The sequence below is a fragment of the Hemibagrus wyckioides genome, linkage group LG10 (assembly GCF_019097595.1).
Source record: "Hemibagrus wyckioides isolate EC202008001 linkage group LG10, SWU_Hwy_1.0, whole genome shotgun sequence".
Taxonomy (NCBI): Eukaryota; Metazoa; Chordata; class Actinopteri; order Siluriformes; family Bagridae; genus Hemibagrus; species Hemibagrus wyckioides.
In genome coordinates, this window is record NC_080719.1 from 14,354,717 (window position 1) to 14,373,185 (window position 18,469).

At 38.7% G+C, this 18,469-nt stretch overlaps 2 protein-coding genes across 4 annotated transcripts; both read right to left on the reverse strand.

The window, feature by feature from the left end:
* Window positions 1-54: 54 nt before the first annotated feature.
* Window positions 55-9,869, reverse strand: cherp (calcium homeostasis endoplasmic reticulum protein). 3 transcript variants are annotated; one of them, XM_058401403.1, is made up of 19 exons: window positions 9,676-9,869; window positions 8,654-8,827; window positions 8,090-8,125; window positions 7,311-7,474; window positions 6,929-7,066; window positions 6,300-6,451; window positions 5,978-6,089; window positions 5,537-5,626; window positions 4,852-5,071; window positions 4,240-4,400; window positions 3,494-3,941; window positions 3,125-3,363; window positions 2,894-3,027; window positions 2,435-2,521; window positions 2,115-2,258; window positions 1,432-1,548; window positions 1,257-1,351; window positions 868-1,053; window positions 55-292 (listed from the first exon to the last, which is right to left on the reverse strand). In XM_058401403.1, the coding sequence occupies exons 1-19, from the start codon at window positions 9,698-9,700 to the stop codon at window positions 255-257; spliced, it is 2,760 nt and encodes a 919-aa protein (XP_058257386.1). In that variant the 5' UTR covers window positions 9,701-9,869; the 3' UTR covers window positions 55-254. The 3 variants fall into 3 exon arrangements, with proteins under 3 accessions (XP_058257386.1, XP_058257385.1, XP_058257387.1); XM_058401402.1 differs by having other exon boundaries at window positions 4,240-4,403; XM_058401404.1 differs by lacking the exon at window positions 8,090-8,125 and having other exon boundaries at window positions 4,240-4,403.
* Window positions 9,870-15,036: 5,167 nt separating this feature from the next.
* Window positions 15,037-17,756, reverse strand: rx1 (retinal homeobox gene 1). The gene is made up of 3 exons (XM_058400913.1): window positions 17,465-17,756; window positions 15,832-16,082; window positions 15,037-15,662 (listed from the first exon to the last, which is right to left on the reverse strand). Exons 1-3 carry the CDS (start codon window positions 17,754-17,756, stop codon window positions 15,219-15,221), a joined length of 987 nt encoding a protein of 328 aa, XP_058256896.1. The 3' UTR covers window positions 15,037-15,218.
* Window positions 17,757-18,469: the final 713 nt, after the last annotated feature.

The window sequence follows — 18,469 nt, forward strand, 5'->3', positions numbered from 1 at the left end:
TGCATATTAATGAATCATTTGTAGTTGGCATTAATAGACAAACAAAAATCAAAACATGATTAAAACATCTTTATTTCCTTGTGCTGGGTATTAAATCTAAGCTAAATCCATTGGACTGCAATGACACAGATGTTGAAACTACATGACATTTTGATTTTCTTATAATGAAAACAGCCAAAGGCCAGATCAATTTTTCCAAACAAAAGGGCAACATCAAAGAGAGGGGCTTTCTCTTAAAAAAGTGTTATTGAGAATCATTCTGTAGTTGGAGCCTCCTGTGTATCCCGACTCACTGAAAACAGAGGAGACAAAACAGAAAGATGAGCTTCTAAATCAAAATCCATTTACAACTATGAGTGTTTTATTGTTCTTATTGAAACATCATGAGACTTGACATTTACCAATACAGCAAATATTTTTTTTTTTTTACTTTCCATTATATTTCTTGTCGTTCATAAACTGGAAATGATATCTGCACTAGTGACTCTACATCATTTTTAATTTTTAATATCCCTACCTTTTTCCTGAAACATTTCCTGAATTCTGTTTCAGGTCTGAAAATGAGTGCTTTTAAACCTTTGCCTAAATTAACATGAGACATCACCAACAATGGCTACTGGTTATTTTATATATGCATGTGTTATGTGTTAATGATGTTTGATGCTGTACATGTAGGCTACTAAGAAAATTTTGCTGCTCCCACTACGCTCCACTAAATATCCATCACAAGCTATTTTGTGCTTTGATATCTTACATAGTAAGACTTAAGAATGAAAACAAAATTGTGCAGCTGACAAGCCAAACAGAAAATGCCACCTCATTCCTCCTGGTTAACTGTGTGTACTGAATGAAAGCGAGTGATTCTACCTTTCTCTCTCGCTTTCATCCGTGCAACAAAGTTGTAGCTTTTGTTTCTTCTGTAGTTGACATATGGGTCGTCCAGGGGAATTCCAACACCTTTATACTGATCCCACTTGTCCCGCACATCGCCTCCTTTAATAGGATCCTGAATGCCCTGCTCTTTCGCGCCAAGCCCTCCAGAGCCACTCCATCCTGCATATAAAGACAGACTTGTCTGTTGCTGAACTTCTCTCAAGTAATCGCAAGTAAATGAACTGATTTGCTGTTGGTTATATAAACATCCAGTTTATGGAAAGATATACATGTTAAAACCACAAAAGCTACACCTTACTGAGCAATGCATCACAAAGAGACTTTTATTTCACACAGTCACTAAGCACTGCTGGAATACTCACCCATTTTCATGAGCATCTGGTGGCCCTTGTTCTCCTCTCCCAGCCTCTGGTCAGTAGGTTGAGCTGGGGGTCCAGCACCCAAGCCGGAGGTGGACCTGCACACACACAATTTCAGCCACTGAATTGTATCTTAAACGTGTCTGTATGTGAGCAATTAGTTGCTGTGGAAACCTACGGTGGCGTGGGGCTGCGGGACTTTGCAGCTTGTCGTCGCCTGTCAGGTGAGCGCGACCTTGAGCGTGATCTGGAGCGAGAACGGCTTCTGGACCTTGACCTAGAGCGGCTTCTGCTTCTAAAAAAATGGAAATGCACCTTATATAGAGATGTATTTTATCATATTTTTATTAAACTAATTGGTTAACTTGCTATTGCATCAGTTACTGAACTTCATTTTAACTATACTATACACTACTGCTAGCTTGGCAACACAGGAAATTCATGTAACACCAATGATGAATGGTGTTTCCGTTCCAGAAAGAAAGCACAAAATGTGATACTAATACTAGTCTCGCATAGCCAGACCTTTATACTGACAGCAGAGAGTGTGGACCTCCATAGCAACCTTTATCGGCCAAGGAAAGCCTAAAAGAGCATCTGATTTGCATGTAAAGCAACCAATCACAGTTTTCAGTATTATATTTATGGCTCCTTGAAATGTTTGTTGAAATGTTAAACATCCGACATTCTGCAAGTGGTTTGTGGGTGTGATATCTGAGGGTGAAACCAATACTAATAAAATTCTTTCTATTTTGAATATATAAAAACAATCTAAGTACTGGTATGTGTTTGTGCATGCCAGTGGGAACAAAAACAGCAGCAGTAGTGATGTGAAGTGTAGACATAAACTAGTGGCAATACCTTGATCGAGATCTGGAGTAGGAGCGTGATCTTGAACGGGATCTGGAAGACCTCGATCGCGATGATTTGGAGGAGTGGGAGCTGGAGTGTGACGACGATCTGCCTCGACTGCGAGAACGGCTCCGTGAGCGACTGCCTCGTGTGCTGAGTCACACATGGCTATATTTTAGTCTCAGTTAAATTAATAATTCATTTTAACATTTATTTAAAAAATAATCCAGTCCAGCTTAACATGGCAGCATTAAAACACTATTTCAGACCCATTTTTTAATAAGAAAAAAGCTTTTTAAAGTATAAAAAGCCTGCATACAGATGCTCACCTGTTGTGTTTCTCTTGATCCTTTTTCCTCCTTGCTCTCATCTTGGCTCTGAAGAACTCATACAAGCCATTCTGTTCCCAGCCCTCACTGGAAATTACAAACAATAAGAGTTTCAAACACTGTAGTAAACAATGGCATAAAAAGAGATTTAACGTGCTGTAAGGTGCAGCCAGAGGCAATATACTATGCTTCAGATTCCAAGAAGCTATATTATTACAGTTAATTATATTTATAATACATAGCAATATACTGTATACATTGGGCTCTATTATCTCCATGTCTTCAGCAGAATCTCATGAATCATTGGTACATTGTACCAAGTATGCTCTATTAGGTTTAACATTAGAAATACAATTTAATTTACACACAGAGAAGGAATGAGGAAGACAAACATATTTATTGAAAATTAATAAATAAAAAGTGTGTGCATGTGCGGGTGAGTTTGAAAGAGGTGGTGACCTGTTCCTGGGTCTGTCATGGGATGGTGGACTGTAAAAGGCCTCCACAGCAGCCAGCAGACGGTCACTAGGAGGCATGGGAGGAGGCAAGCGTATGTCTTTGGGATCCAAAGCCTTGTAGTCATGATCCTCCAGCTGGTTGGAAAGATAAAAATACCATTACCATACCATAAAAAAGAAGATTGAGATAATCTCTAGATCTCATAGATTTAGGCCAGATCTGCACACTTACTTTTACAAGAGGTGCCATGAGGCCTGCAGGCAGGTCAAAGTAGGGAACATTGGGTACTAGACTAGGGTCATCCTGGGTCACATGTGAGGGATTCTGCCGCCTCATGTGGTGTGACTGGCCATTAAAGCCGTGTGGTGGGGGCCCGAAGTCTGGGTGCTGGTTACCAGCCCATGGAGGATGTTCACCCATTCCTGGGGGAGGAATCCTCTGGTTTGGGTGGTGGTGTGGTGGACCCATTTCTTTAAATAAAATGCATCATATAAACATTATTATTATTTAATACTTTATATATACATACATACATGTAAAATTTAAATAAATCTATTTAAATAAATGTATATAAAAAAGCTGCTGCAGTATTTTTCTCACCTCCAGGGAAATCCCCCTGTGGGTAATCAAACCGATGTGGTGGGAAGGGCGGCCGCTCAAAGTGATGTCGAGGTGGGAAGTCATCCTGCATGAAGCGCGGAGGGAAGCGGTTGAAGTTGTGTGGTGGAGGTGGTTGGTTAAAAGGAGGTGGCTGCTGGTGTGGGGGGAAGGGCCCACGAAAATGTGGGGGCCGCTGCATGCGGAAAGGTGGCTCTCTCTGGCTCCAGGGCGGTTGATCAGGCTGGTTGCTCCAGGGTGGCTGGTCAAACTGTCCGCTCCATGAAGGTGGAGGCTCATTCTGGTTACTCCATGGGCCTCCTGGGCCTCCTGGACCTCCAGGGCCACCATCTCGAGGGCTACTCCAGCTCGGCTCCCTTTCATTCCACATCCCCTCATGGCTGTTCCAGGGTGGGCATGGAGGTGGAGCTTGAGTGGGGTCAAATGGTGGCTGAGAAAGGGAACAGTGAATTAGCAGTGTGCATGGAAACTGACAGTGAAACAATAAACTAAATCAGGGATCCCTGTTGGATTTTATACTGAGAGAAATATTCACTAACTGGTCTAAAATTATTCATATTTATGCCGAAAACAGCATTAAAAAATGAAAGGAATGGTGGGCAATATGCAAAACAAAATTGATCCAGAAACCTAAACACATTTTTATGATGAAGTACATCACACACTTTAAAACCATTACCAGCAATAATATGTTCAGTGTTCTTTTTTTTGTATAAGAAACCACTCACAGGTTGCTGAGGGTTCCATGATGGCATTCCATGCTGGGGATCAAACCAGCCAGGCTTTGAGGAGGGAATATCAGAGGAGGCAGATGGATTGGAGTCAGGCTGTCTCGTCTGAGAACCATCATAATCACCTGGAGGTGGTCCTGTCATTGGAGGCTTCACATCTGCTGATAAAATCACCAGTAAAATTAGAAATAGCCTTTATTTGTCACATATACATTACAGCACAGTGAAATTCTTTCTTCGCATATCCCAACCTTGGAGGTTGGGGTCAGAGCGCAGGGTCAGCCATGATACGGCGCCCCTGGAGCAGAGATGGTTCAGGGCCTTGCTCAAGGACCCAACAGTGGCAACTTGGTGGTGCTGGGGCTTGAACCTTAGAGCCTTAATCACTTGAGCCACCACCACCCATTAAATACATAACATACTGACTTAAGAAACTTTTAGGAGGCATTAGCAGTTCAAGAGTGGATTTTTTTCCCCAGGAATGCAAACTAATTTATTTAGGCACTGCATAAACAATTTGGCAATATTGACATATCACTGGTTCAGAAAGAGAGAGAAATCCATAACAATTTAGCAGAGGTTCCTTTGCAAAGTGCCAAAGGTACCCACCAGGTGGAGCAGTCATAGAGGACTGGTTCCCTCCTTTAACCTCAGGCTCCGATGGTGCTAACTGTCCTACAGCAGCTGCTGCAGCTGCCACAGCGACACTCTGCTGCTGCTTCAGGTTGGCCACAAACTCATCATGCTGAGTCTTCAGTGCCTGGATCTGCTGCTGGAAGGCCAACTGCACCGGCTGCACCACTGCAGCATACTCTGTAATCAGAGATGCCTAAAAACACAAGACATTCAGCTTTCATTAACAAAAACGCTGTCAATGTCTAGGAACACGATTTGCAATTAAAGACAGACAAATGATTTGCAGATTGTGATATAAAGAGCATTTAAATATTTAATTCTGAATTGGGCACAGGTATATTACAGATGTTTTGACAGCCAGTATCTGAATAAATAAACTAAAGTAACATGAATTAATTAGATATATGTCCACTTTAATACATTATGCATTTTAACCAACAACTTGTTTAAAACATTACATTTACAGTGCGAGGATCACACTTAGCTAGCGAGGATTTCTGCATTTGTTAAACTGCTTCCTCAAACATTATCTTTTTCAAAGAACCTAAGCAAGATAAAAAATAAAAAATAAAAATAAAAACTTCCCCTGCATTTTGGAGTAACATTCATGGCTTCTTAGAGTAGAGTTATAAAAGTGAGTTTCTGTAGATAAGTGTACCTGATACTGTCCCAAGCCCAGGGCTGGATTCTGGAGCTGCTGGATGGTGACCTCATCAAAGTAGCCATTCTTTTCCCAGAGCTGGAGTAACTGTGAACAGCACAGACAGAATATGTGAACACAGTATGTACCTTGTAATCAAGTACACATGAAAAATAATACATAACGAGCATTCTGTTCTTGAAAGAGTTTGGTGAAACTGGTCAGGAATTTTATTTAAAAAGATCAAAATAAAAAATTCAGGAAACCACCAGTGCTTCAGGACTCACTGACTAATTTGATTTATATCACATAAGATACACACAACAAGGAGGACTTGCATGAAAGTTTAGCATTTTGAAGTTATTCAGTGTATTTACTGAATAAAACAGCATTTATATTAGGAAAGTACATAAAAAGTGAAAGTATTGCAAAGAACATAAAACACACTCTGCATCATACCCGTGTGATTTTTTGCTGCTTGTCTTCCTCCACTGCCAGGAAGCTGGTGCAGTAGATGGGCACCACAACCTTCTGCAGGGCAGCCAAAAGATCTCTCTGGTTCTTCCTTTGACTATACAACCACAACACCCCAAGTTAGCATATTCAACACACCAAACACACAGCAAAGGCTTGGACAGGATGCGATGAGACAAATGCATGATAAAAACACAAAAGTGACAAATATGAAGGTGCACTCTTATAATCATCACTCTAATGATGACATATGATGCAGTGATGACTGTTGTTTTTAAATACACTGTTATGATACAGGTGCTATTACCAGTGATGCAGGACATCATTTATGAGATAGATGAGGTGTAGGCGGAGCTCGAAATGTGCTGTATCTGCTGTGATGCGATTGCGGAGGTGTGAAGTCATCAGTTCACAGTGTTGTGGGGACTTGGCATTGCTGAACATCCAGTTCTTTCCAGCCTTGAAGGAGAAATAATAAATATCTCATTATATAACAGTCAGTTCCAATCCACTTATTTGGATGAGCAGCAGTCTAAGTGAGCTTATATATATTATAACTGAAATGGGACAAATTGCTGTATGTATCACATGGCCGTCTTTGTTCACAACATAAAATTCAGATAGTTACTACAGTTCGTGGCATAATCAGTGAACATGGCAAACAATAATTTACAAGTAAATAACTTGTCAAATTTCTAATGCCATTTATACCAGAATAATATTAGTATAGCTTCTTCTAGGTATTATTTACACTACAGAATGAAAAATAAGCATAAAATTTGGCCAAGGAGCTTCTGTTGATCATACAGCATGACTAGTTAGCCTGTTATCTGTCTACATTTATTTAAAAACAAAAAATATGATGACTATACATGTAAATGTTTAATTGTAAATGTTGGGAGTTGAAAAAGTACTTGACGTCAATTTGGCACTTACAGAAATGGCATCCTTTGTGCATGTGTCAATGATAGGCTGAAGCAGGCTGTCAAATTCGGCCATGTCTTGCTGCGTTTCCACCAAGAGTTTCTGCATCTGCTGCTCCATAGCCAGCACAACAGCTGCATTTACTTGCTCCTGGAGAAACAGAAATTTAGAACCTGTCAGAGGCAGGCACTGAGGCAGATCGCTGTGCATAATTTCAAGATGACTTTATTTTAGATCATAAGACATGTAAAACTAAGCCAAATACCTATAAGAGAACATCGCTACATGAGTGGGAACATAAAATGATGTGCAGGATCACTGTGATGTAAGCCACAGAGTTAGCCACTAGTTGAGATTCTGCACCTGTAATGAAACAAAGGTGAAGAAGAGTTACCTGTCGGAGGCTGTGCAGGTGCTGTTCCTGCTGCTGCAGGTTCCACTGACTCTGCTGAATGAGTTCCTCCACTGACGGAGTGCTGGGGGGGATTGGAGGAGGAGGAAGCATCGTCATTGGGGGTGGAACATCAGGAGCTTCTTTACCCGGTGGCTTACACAGCACTGCAATTAAATAATGCTCAATGAGTATTATAATGCATTTTTAAAAACTACAAAAATCTGAAAATCACTGTTGAATATGCTAAAAGTAAAACTGAATAAAAAGGCTCTCTTTAAAAGATAAAGGAAAACATCCAAAATTATGAACTAGGACACAGGCTGGAAGGAGGAAAATGACTTTGTTGAATGTACATTGTCAAGCAAAGCCATTCAGTTTGGATATTAACATGCATTCAAATTCAGACATGCTGTCTTGTTTTTCACCATGTAAAAATTGTACCATGAAAAAAAAAAAACAGAACAAACTGTACAGGGAAAAAAAAAACTCAGTTGTGGATAACATGGGGTTCTATGTTGTACAAGTCAACTGAACTATACAAAGAAAATGAAGTAAGTAGCAAAACAAGATAACATTAATGCTGACTGTTTACTCAGTTTTATGTCCAAATGAAAATGAATTTTGTAAACAGGACAACAGAACAGCTCTGTCCATAACCTTGGACAAAACATAAGACAAAATGTCTGATAAAGCTCGTTATGAAAGGAAAGTATCAGAAGCATCAAGCATTGATGATGCAAAAACACCAAATTGCTTCAAATCACCAATCTAGTAAATACCTTCCATTTTATATTCATCATCATGAGTGGTTGGATCTATGAGGAAAGCATAGGGTCACACATGTGTACTTGTATCATTTTAATACCAAAGCTACATTGGTAAGAATGAGCATCAAATGCACACACCTTTGGTCTCACTTATCAAATGTGCGTACAAGTAGTTTTGTATATAAACTGTGCAAATATATGTGATTTATCTATGAATGTGATTTATCAGGTTTTGCTTGAGCCAGAGGATGTGTTTATATTTTCCCACACTCCTGACCAAGCATATGAGAGAGAAGAACATGTTTTTAAGCACTACTGGAAGTTCTATGCTGAGAGTGAGCTACACACTGAGAGTGGATCAGTCAATTTGCTACGCCCAGTGTAATTTTAGCCGATCTAATTCTAGGGCCTACTCTTTTCTACAGTCTTAACCACACTCACATTTCACACAGAAGACAAATTTAGACCTTGTTATATGTACGCTTTGATAAATGTGACCCCAGGTCAGATTGGTTTCTACTGAGCCTTACTAAAGGAAAAAAAAAAAAAAAAAGGAGACGACTTCAATATACGTACGCTGCTGCTGCTCAATTGCAAGCTTGTATTTGTAGTAACCAAAATATTCCCCTCCAAAGAGAAAGGAGAATTTTGGATTATCCTTCTGTTTCTCCATGGTCATCTTTTCGAACTCTGGTCCATTGCGGGCCACAAACTGGGCCAGTTTGTCGATGACATTTCGAAGCTCTTGGTCTGTGAGGACACAAAGGATGCACAGTTTAATTTAATAAACAATGCAAATAATAAATAATAACATAATAAGCCAAATCTCACAAAAATCTTTTGGGATGAATTAGAGCAAAATCTCCACTCTTTTATTCCCAAAAAGCAATTAGAGTGCACAGTCCAAAACAAACCAAAGAACCATGAAGACACTGCTACTGTTGAGCAAGCCACGCCCCATGGGCGGGACACATACAATCTATAGATGATTTAATTGGAAGAACACACGACTAGTACAGGTAATCCAAAACAAAAAACAAACAAAAAAAAAAAACATTCAGTGTTCCCAGAAGTTATATCCTAAGTCACTTTTTTGTATTTCATTTCTAGCCATACTTTCATACTGCTGCCTTGAACATCAAGAGGCGGTCCCTTGCTACAAAACCTTTGAGAACCCATGGTCTAACTGAACACCGCGCATCAGTAATACGGTGCACTTCTTCTCTGCTCCAATTCACACGTTTCTCATTATTTTCTTCAACATAATATCACCTGCTGGTCGATAAACGAACTCTTACTTTAAAAATGACTCCCAGTGTATTGGCTAAGCTAATGCTAACCATCATAAAAGCGCAGTGTCCATTCAAATCATTTAGACTGCTTTAAACACACGGTTTTTTATCCCCGTGGTATTTTACTGCTGTTTCTTTCCAACTTTTACAGTTCGTAAAGTAATTAGGGGGATGTGTTGAGTAAATAACCGTGGAACTATCATAATTACCGTTAGTATTATTATCAAGCTGCGCGAGCTACAGAATGGCTTAGCTAAGTGGCTAACGTAGCTAACAGCTAATTTCGTTTTGCTGTTTCGCGGTTACCTTCTGGAGGCGTGGGAATATCCATAATGTTCAGAGCCTGTTGTTGTCCAGCGTATCTACCGGACTGTAAAAATTACTTATGAAGAGGAAAAATGCTCTTTGCTAGAGCTAGCCAAGAAATTTATTTTTTGCATGAATTAGACCCAAATCTACCGGAAGCAGAAACATCTGCTTCCTTCAGCGTGCCGTTTTCTTCTTCGTTGATTCTAAAAGAAAGCATACCTATACTGCATATCGCCAACTAGCGCAGAGAGGTGCAAGAGACAAGACTTCTCTTCTCTTCTCTTCCAAACAGGAGCAAATTATGAAAAACATTTAACCCAATTAAAAAGTCCGCTTTTATATATATTTGTAATATATGTATACACACTCTCTCTCTCATATATATATATATATATATATATATATATATATATATATATATATATATATATATATATATATATATATATATGAGAGAGAGAGAGTTTCAACTCTTTTGGGAAGGCTTTCCACAAGGATTAGGAGTGTGTTTATGAGAATCTTTGACCATTCCTCTAGAAGCGCATTTGTGAGGTCAGGCACTGATGTTGGATGAGAAGGCCTGGCTCACAGTCTCTGCTCTAATTCATCCCAAAGTTGTTTTATCAGGTTGAGGCCAGACAAGTTCCTCCACATCAAACTCGCTCATCCATGTCTTTATGGACCTTGCTTTGTGCACTGGTGTGTAGTTATGTTGGAACAGGAAGGGGTCATCCCCAAACTGTTTACACAAATTTAGGAGTATGAAATTGTCCAAAATGTATTGGCATGATGAAGCATTAAGAGTTCTTACACTGGAACGAAAAGGCCAAGCCTAACCCCTGAAAAACAACACTTGAATTAAATGATTTGGTGGGGTATTACAAAACTTTTGGCAATATAGTGTATATATATTTTATTTAGTGTATATGTATTTTTTCAGGCATTTAATTTAATTAGGCATTTAATTTTTTTCACCTGTCTCCTGAAAGGTCCTGATAATATTTAAATAGGTTTTGGTTTGGGTTTGTTGTTGACATATGTGTATATTATGTACATTTCAAATATAATTTTTCAAAAAAGCATTATTTAAATCACATATAACTATTACGTTAACCTTAATGGGGATTATGTATTACTTCTTGTAGGCCCAGTTGTCTGGTTTATTTTAATTTAATGTTGCCTCATGTGTTTTTCTTTAGTCATCTACAAGAAAAGAGGACTAAAAAAACTGGCACCAGTCCTCAAATCCACAACCTCTTCCCCCCTGTCCTGCCTGACCTCCAATTATTTCATGCTCTATTGAAAAACTCCCTCAATCAACCCCAGTTAATTCCGCTGTTTTGCCTTATTATCCAGCCCGGGCCCCTGAGAGCCAGGCTATAATAGATTACATCATTAATTAGTCGTTAGAGCTTTAATTGTTCTAAATGAATACAAGCTGGAATTCATCATTTACAACATCAGCAATCCCTTTTAGTTATGATAACATTTGGCCATGCAGAAATGTGATAAAATGTGATGTGTTAATAATAACACTACTACTACTACTACTACTACTACTGCTACTGCTACTGCTAGTACTACGACAACGATGACTACTACTATTAATAATACTACTACTACTAATAAATAAATAAATAAATAAATAAATAATAATAATAATAACAATAATAATAATAATAATAATAACAATAATAATAACAATAATAATATCATTTCTTTCTTTCAGAAAAGCGGACCAATAAAGGAAGGAAAAAACTTTCAACTTCCTGATACACAAACTGCTTTTTTTCCCATGCTCTCCTTGTGCCAGTGCAGCTGAACGCATGCCTGCTCTCGTGCCAGTGTGTCTAGTGGACAGTGGCTATGGGGTCCTGGCCTCATTCCTAATCCTCACAGTGAACTTATCCTGGCCTGCAGAAAAGGGCACTAATTGGGGGATTTTCTTCATCATTAAACCAGACAGGCATCTTTGCCTACCATTAATACTTCCTAACCTTGCTGAGGAATACTTAAACTGCGGAATAAAAAAGTTAGTTTAGCTGAATGGGTTGGTTGGTTGGTTGCACTCTTGCTCAGCCTTAGCAAGCTAAGAAACGCCTTGGAGATCTAGGAATTAATGCATTGTAATCTGTTAACCAAAAACAATACTACATTTCAACAAACAATAGCTACAAAGAGCTGATTTTATTCCATTCATTCTTATATAAAATTAATTACAGCTGTGCTTAAGTCACATAGCTATCTATTATTCTAGATTTGTTTTAGAACTGCCTAGTGTGTTTACACTACACAGTACAAATAAATAATGCATTTATTTTATTTATTAAGTGCTTGTCAGGGTCTAAGTGGATTCAAAGTGAAGACTAGCTGCAAGGCAGGAATGCACCTTGACTGGAACTCTAAGCTGAGCAGCACTCGTGAAACACTATTTTTATTTAGTTTTTTGGTGTTATTTTCCATTATAATTATCAGTATTATTGATCAAAAGAAACTATGCTTAAATCTTTGTAAAAGTCAGATCATGACATTTTGTGTATTTATATAGCACCTTTCGAACAACAATCAGGATGCATCCAAGAATTGATTTTCTTCTTTTTCTTTTTTTTCAAATCCTTCATAATAAATTTTGCACCAAATTTCTTAGATAATTTTAGGACCCAGATGGTGGTGTTGAGACATCACTGTGGTGTCCCATCTGTCCACCACACACATGTAAGTGTGGCTAGAACAGGACCACAGAGGGCAGAACATGTGCTAAAGCAGCAATTGCCAGGGGAATGAGGCTGCACAGGAGGCCCAGCACACCCACCCGGAGAGACCTGATTGATTGGAGCTTCATCTTCCTAACAGGCTGGCGGCCTGCCATAAGTCAGGAGACAGAGAGGCGGAGGGTGTAAAGGGGAGAAAAAAAAGAAGGAAGAGGAAGAAGAGAAAAATGGAAAGACAAATGTTATGAGAGCAAATGATAAAATAAGAGAAAACTGGAGGATATGGTAGTGTAAGAGGACATGAGGTAAACTATTACACAAATAAATATTTGTTTATTCCATTAAAAAATTCAGTTTCTAATCAGAGAAATCTTTAAACAGTTTACACACATATATTTGGTAATTTATGCAAATTTCAGACATTTATTGCACTTTCAAATGTGTACCTTTTGCCTGATCTACATGAGCCTGCTTAAATAAACTTGTTCATTTAATTGAGTCAAAACAATTCAACATAGTTTTGAATACTGAATGAATGAGAGGTTAAAAAAAGGAAAACAATCTTGTTTAAAAATACTTTTAATACCAGTATGCTGCAAATATTCAGGGTGTGTAGTAATACAGTCTGGTGTTGTTGCTGACCCCTCAAAAAGACCCCTCAACCCACCTCCCACCACAGACACAAAAAGTGGCACAGTCGACTGCACAATCTGTCAGTTTCATTCCAAATGTTGTTATTACTTAAGACATGCCTCAAGGCCTTAGTTAAATAAAACAACATGGAGCTTGCCAACATGTATAAATCAAATTATAGTATATATGTATATATTACAAATATTATGTTGCATGCTTGTATCATTACAATGTTTTGTATTAGCACTTTTAGGACACTGACCAACAGCATGTTTTATTTATGAATCAATTTAAACCAATTATATAGCCTGTTACCAGTCAATTCATTCACAGTGGCAAAACAAATCTGTCTAGCACCAACTAACTGATTGGTTGCTAGGATTTGTATTTTCTTCACTTCATTAATTTTATAGTCATCTGAATACTTGGTTTCTGAAGCAGGAAAAAAAAATTTGAATATATGTATAGATATTGGATATCATAAAATAAGGTAATAGTTTGTGACAGTTCTTAAAGAATGTTAGGAACTTTCACTATAAAATGCTGCAGTGAACACATACACTAGATAGAAAAGGAAAAAAAAAAATGTAACAAGTCACATATTTCAATCCCATGGCGAAAGCTCTATTATTTGCCTGGTGTCTGTTTTGTTTCGTTTTGTGTCAAAACAATGAAGATAGGATCAGATTGTGTGAGCTGTACAGCTCTCTGCACGTAGTGATCATTACTGAGGGAGTGACCTGCCAACAGGTCTTCTCCTTTAATGAGCAGTGAGGCGCACTGGCCTCTTTCTTTCTTTCTGAGTTGCCATGTCTCTGCTCCGCTCGTTATGCTGGGACATGCTGTCCTCACATGTCTTCGCATGCTGTGCTCATGTACAATAAAGACCTGAGTTGACCAATGGTATGGACAGTTCAATGTGCTTTGTGTGTCTCTTTGAAGCCACTGAAGGACAAGCGTCAGTTCTGGGAATTAGAAAGCATCACCTATAAGTAATTTAAGTGGGTGTTAAGAGGTGCTGGAGTCAGATGGCAAACCAGGACACTTTGTAAATCAGACCTCACATTAGGGCACTATTCAACTCACTAATCAATTATTACTTTCTATACAGTGCAATCTATAGATCATTCCTTTCTGTGTAAATGATTTGTTTCATTTCAATTCGATAATGAAGTAGAAATGTAAGTTTTATGTTATTGGTTTTATTGCAGTAGCAATTTATGAATGTTGGCTTAGCCTAGTCTGTAGGAATACTTTTAAGGAACTTAAATCAATAAGCATTTGCCAGCCAATCAGAAAGAGCTTTTTCTGTAGCCATTGTATCAAGCAAGACTTTTAAAATGCTCAATTCTTTTTTCTTTTAATGTGTCCTTTAAAAGTTTTACAGAAGTATAAATTACCTTTGATATACTCAGAAAAATGTAATTTATTGCAAAAACAACATTGCTTTTAATTGAAAGTTCAACAGTGACAGAGTGACAGGGACATTACTGCGGTCAGCATCCTAATATTTTTGAATGGCAGTGAAAAACTGGCCTTGCAACACACTGGTTATGTTATTTCATTTTTTTTGTTTTGACTAATCAGATAACACACTTGGCTGATTTGATTGCTTGTTGAATGGTTTGGAGATCTAACAACTAACAACTAAATATCTTCACAGAAGAAAAGGAAATAAGCAATTAATTGGGCTACACTTGAAAAACAGAAATAACTCTATTAAAAAAAGAAAATAAAATGACATCATATCCAGGTTCATTATAAATTCCATTATAAAGAGCTATATGGTTCTTTTTCTTTTTGCCAAAAATATGTAGTCAAAGCTGCCACTTTGGGGCAGACAACAATATAAATAAACATGGTATCCAGCTTATTATCCTAAGATACTTCACCTGACTTTACAGCCTAGGTTGTGTGAGGATGCAACAGCTGATTTAAAGCCTACAATCCCGCTTGAGTCTGCTTCCAGAAAATTAAACACTGGACAGGCTCATCGTTAAAATTCTTTCTCATGTGTCCTATACAGTCTGTATTCCAGAAATCCTCAGTTTTCATCATCTCACTGAAAGCATAATGAGCTCATTGTTCTCAGGTTTTTGTCATTTTACTCCCTCTATCCTCAATTTTATCCATATATTTTATACACAGTTCTAATGCAGCAAACATAACAGCGTGCCAGTTTTTGGCTCAGCCCAGTCACATGGGCTGCCATGTTTTGTCCATGGATTGAATATGTTCCTTCGCTTTCATTCTCAGAGCAGCGATGCTGAAGCAGCGTTGGTCAACTTCCTCTAGGGGGAATTTATCAGTAAACACCGGAGGGCACTGATACGGCGGGGGTGCCATGGGCTGCACACTTTGGTTCATGACCTGTGGTGGGTTCAGGAAGCCGTGGCTCTGATATCCGGTCTGTAGGCCCTGTGCAGACCCCATGATGTCTGGAATAGCATGCATAGGTGTAGTGTTGGTCAGGGGAGATGCTAACCAGGGGTCCAGGGGCAGCGTGTTACTCATGGGGCTCATGCTAGTGTTCATGGGTGGTCGACTAAAGGACAGCATGGGTGAATCATGGAGCTTTACGGCACTGGTGTCCATCTTCTCCTGACGCCTCCATTTGGCACGCCGGTTCTGGAACCACACCTGGATTAAAACATGCACTTTAGAGACTTACACAGCAGTCCCCCCTGCTAAGTAGGTCTTCTTCTAGCCTCTACAAAATGTAACACCATATTTGAATATCTTATTGATTGCCTCTTGATGTAACAGTCTTGGTTTTTTTATACATCTTATGGTAGTGTTATATACATACCTGTACTCGGACCTCAGGGAGGTTGACCTTCATAGCGAGCTCCTCACGGCTGTACACATCAGGATAGTGAGACTTCTCAAAGGCGCGCTCCAGCTCATGCAGTTGGTATGTGGTGAAGGTGGTGCGATTTCGCCTGTGCTTCTTCTTCGGTTGCTCCTCATCTGTCTGCTCTGGAGATTTCCCGTCACTCTCAGTCGTTTTCCACACCTCTCTTCGCTCAGACTCACACGTGTCAGAAAATGTTTCGGGTACTACAGATTCCAACACAACAAACACACAAACAGCATGAGAAAGACATTATTTACAGTGATATTAAGTCTTATTACACTTTATTAAAATGTCAAGAGGTAATAGCTGCCACATCTGTTATGTAAAAGAATATTAATAGCGCAAATGCATACATTTTTACTATGGACAAAATGTATGCATCCATAGTTCTTATTTAATTCTTAGTATCCATCTGGTCTTAGCTTTGCACAACTTACAACCACAGCCATTTGGCTTGCACTAAGAGTTCCTCACCTTCTAATCTAAGTAGTAACAGATGTAGTCTGCTAATCTCAGTAAGATAAACATACACAGGGGAAGGATACTGGTCTATAAGAATTGCTTTTATTTACCATCAGCTACGCAAACAGACCAGAAATAAATCACATGCATTTATGTGTGCTTACTCAAAGAGATCTCTTGACATTTTAAGCAAAATATGGACAGTGAACTAATTTATCCTTGAGAAAATGGATACATATTTCCAATATGTTCATTTCACTACATGAGATGAAAGGTAAAAGAATTTAATCCATATTTGATAAATATGGATTTGTTAAAAATATATGTGGAGTCAAATTGTAAGTTCAAATAAAGTCAAAAGGACGGACAGTTATTTTTAATTGATAGATAAGATTATTTGATTAAAACAAGCAATTTATTTGCAGTAAGCCAAGGTGCATGTATAACGTCATAATAAGGTGTATACATATAAGAGTAATCAAATATTGCATAACAATAACATTCAAGTAGCATGATGGCACATAGCTCCAGGATTCTATGTTTAATTTCTGTCTGTGCAGTTTTACATGTTTTCTCTGTGTCTGTGTGGGCTTTCTCCCACCTCCCAAAACTAGCCTGTAAGTGAACTGGCTAAAATAAATTTCCTCTAGGTATGATTGTGTTTGTGCATGGTGCCCAGCAATGGACTAGTGTCCCAATTAGATAGTATTACTGCCTCATGTCTAGTGTTACCAGGATAGTCTACAGATCCACAGTGACCCAGACCAGAATAAAATAGGTACTGAAAGTGAGTGGATATATAACAAATATTCTAGAGTTAACATGATAATAATGATTTTTATGGGAGACGTAATAAGAATTTATTATTATGTATAATTTTGATATACCTAATAATATCCTTACCTAGTTTATACAGTAATAATATTTATTATATTTAGCGTGTGTGCAGGTTGGTTAAACTCTTAACAGGCTTTGATTTATCTGAATGATCTTGTTGCACTAGAGTTTATCTGAAAGCAGCCTAAGTTTGCATCTCACAAGATCCTGTTTTAGTCTGAAGGTCTAACTGGAATTAAGTTAGATTGCTGGTTTATGTGCTCTGTTACACTTGTGATGAACTGACCGTGAAACGCCGGCAGCTCGGAGGAGTCTCTCGGAGACACAGTGCCGTAGGCGTGCACAATCTGATCTTGCTTTCCTGCATCCCCTGGACTTTCCACACTAACTTCAGTAGGTACAGCGTTAAGTCCAGCATTAAGCAAGGGCACGGGGTCCTTTGTGAAGCCCAGAATCACATCAATGCTGTGGACATGGGTCCCAACAGATGCCACCGCTCCTTTTACCATCTCGTGGAAGTTGCCTGGTGAGGGGCAGCTGTCATCCACCATGTTAATAGTATCTAGTGATAAATGCATCCGAGTGCTGGGACAATCCTGGAGGACCTCGTGGAAGCTGTCCAAAGTTGGAATTCTGCTCTGAAAAGTCTATTTTGTCGTGGAAAAATATAGAAAAACAGAAGAAAAGTCCAACCATTAATGAAGTTTGATTGCTGGGACATAAATGATCCACTTATACACGCTGTGTGTTAGTACATATATGACTAGAAAAATTGAATCAAACCACAATGATAAATACTATGTACATTGGTAATTAAAAAAATACATTAATAAAACTTAACTCCCTTTAGAAAGCGGTTTGAGGCGCAGCTGAAAAGTTTCGCCTTACCTGAGGCTCCCGGCGCGCGCGCGCAGTTATCCTCCTTATCAAGCGTTTACTTCTTTCACTCAGAAGTAAGGCTGAAGACTGAGACTCACAAGAAAATCTACCTGGGATTTTAGGTAACCAAGTAACTTTACATTCACCATGTTGTTACGTTTAGAAGTTCAAATCTACTCTTCTCCGTTTTTCTTCCGATGAAAATTCGTCCTCTGTAATGATATTCTCACGCGCACACTGACACACGAACGACGTCCCGAACGATGCCGTAAAATACCGAAAAGTGCGCTTTCTGTGTTTCCAGTGCGACCATCTCCATGCAAGTAACGTACAATAAAAATACAGCACAGCAATATCAAACAAGTATCTATCTGAAATAACTACCTAACCATTAACATTTCAGTCTGTAATA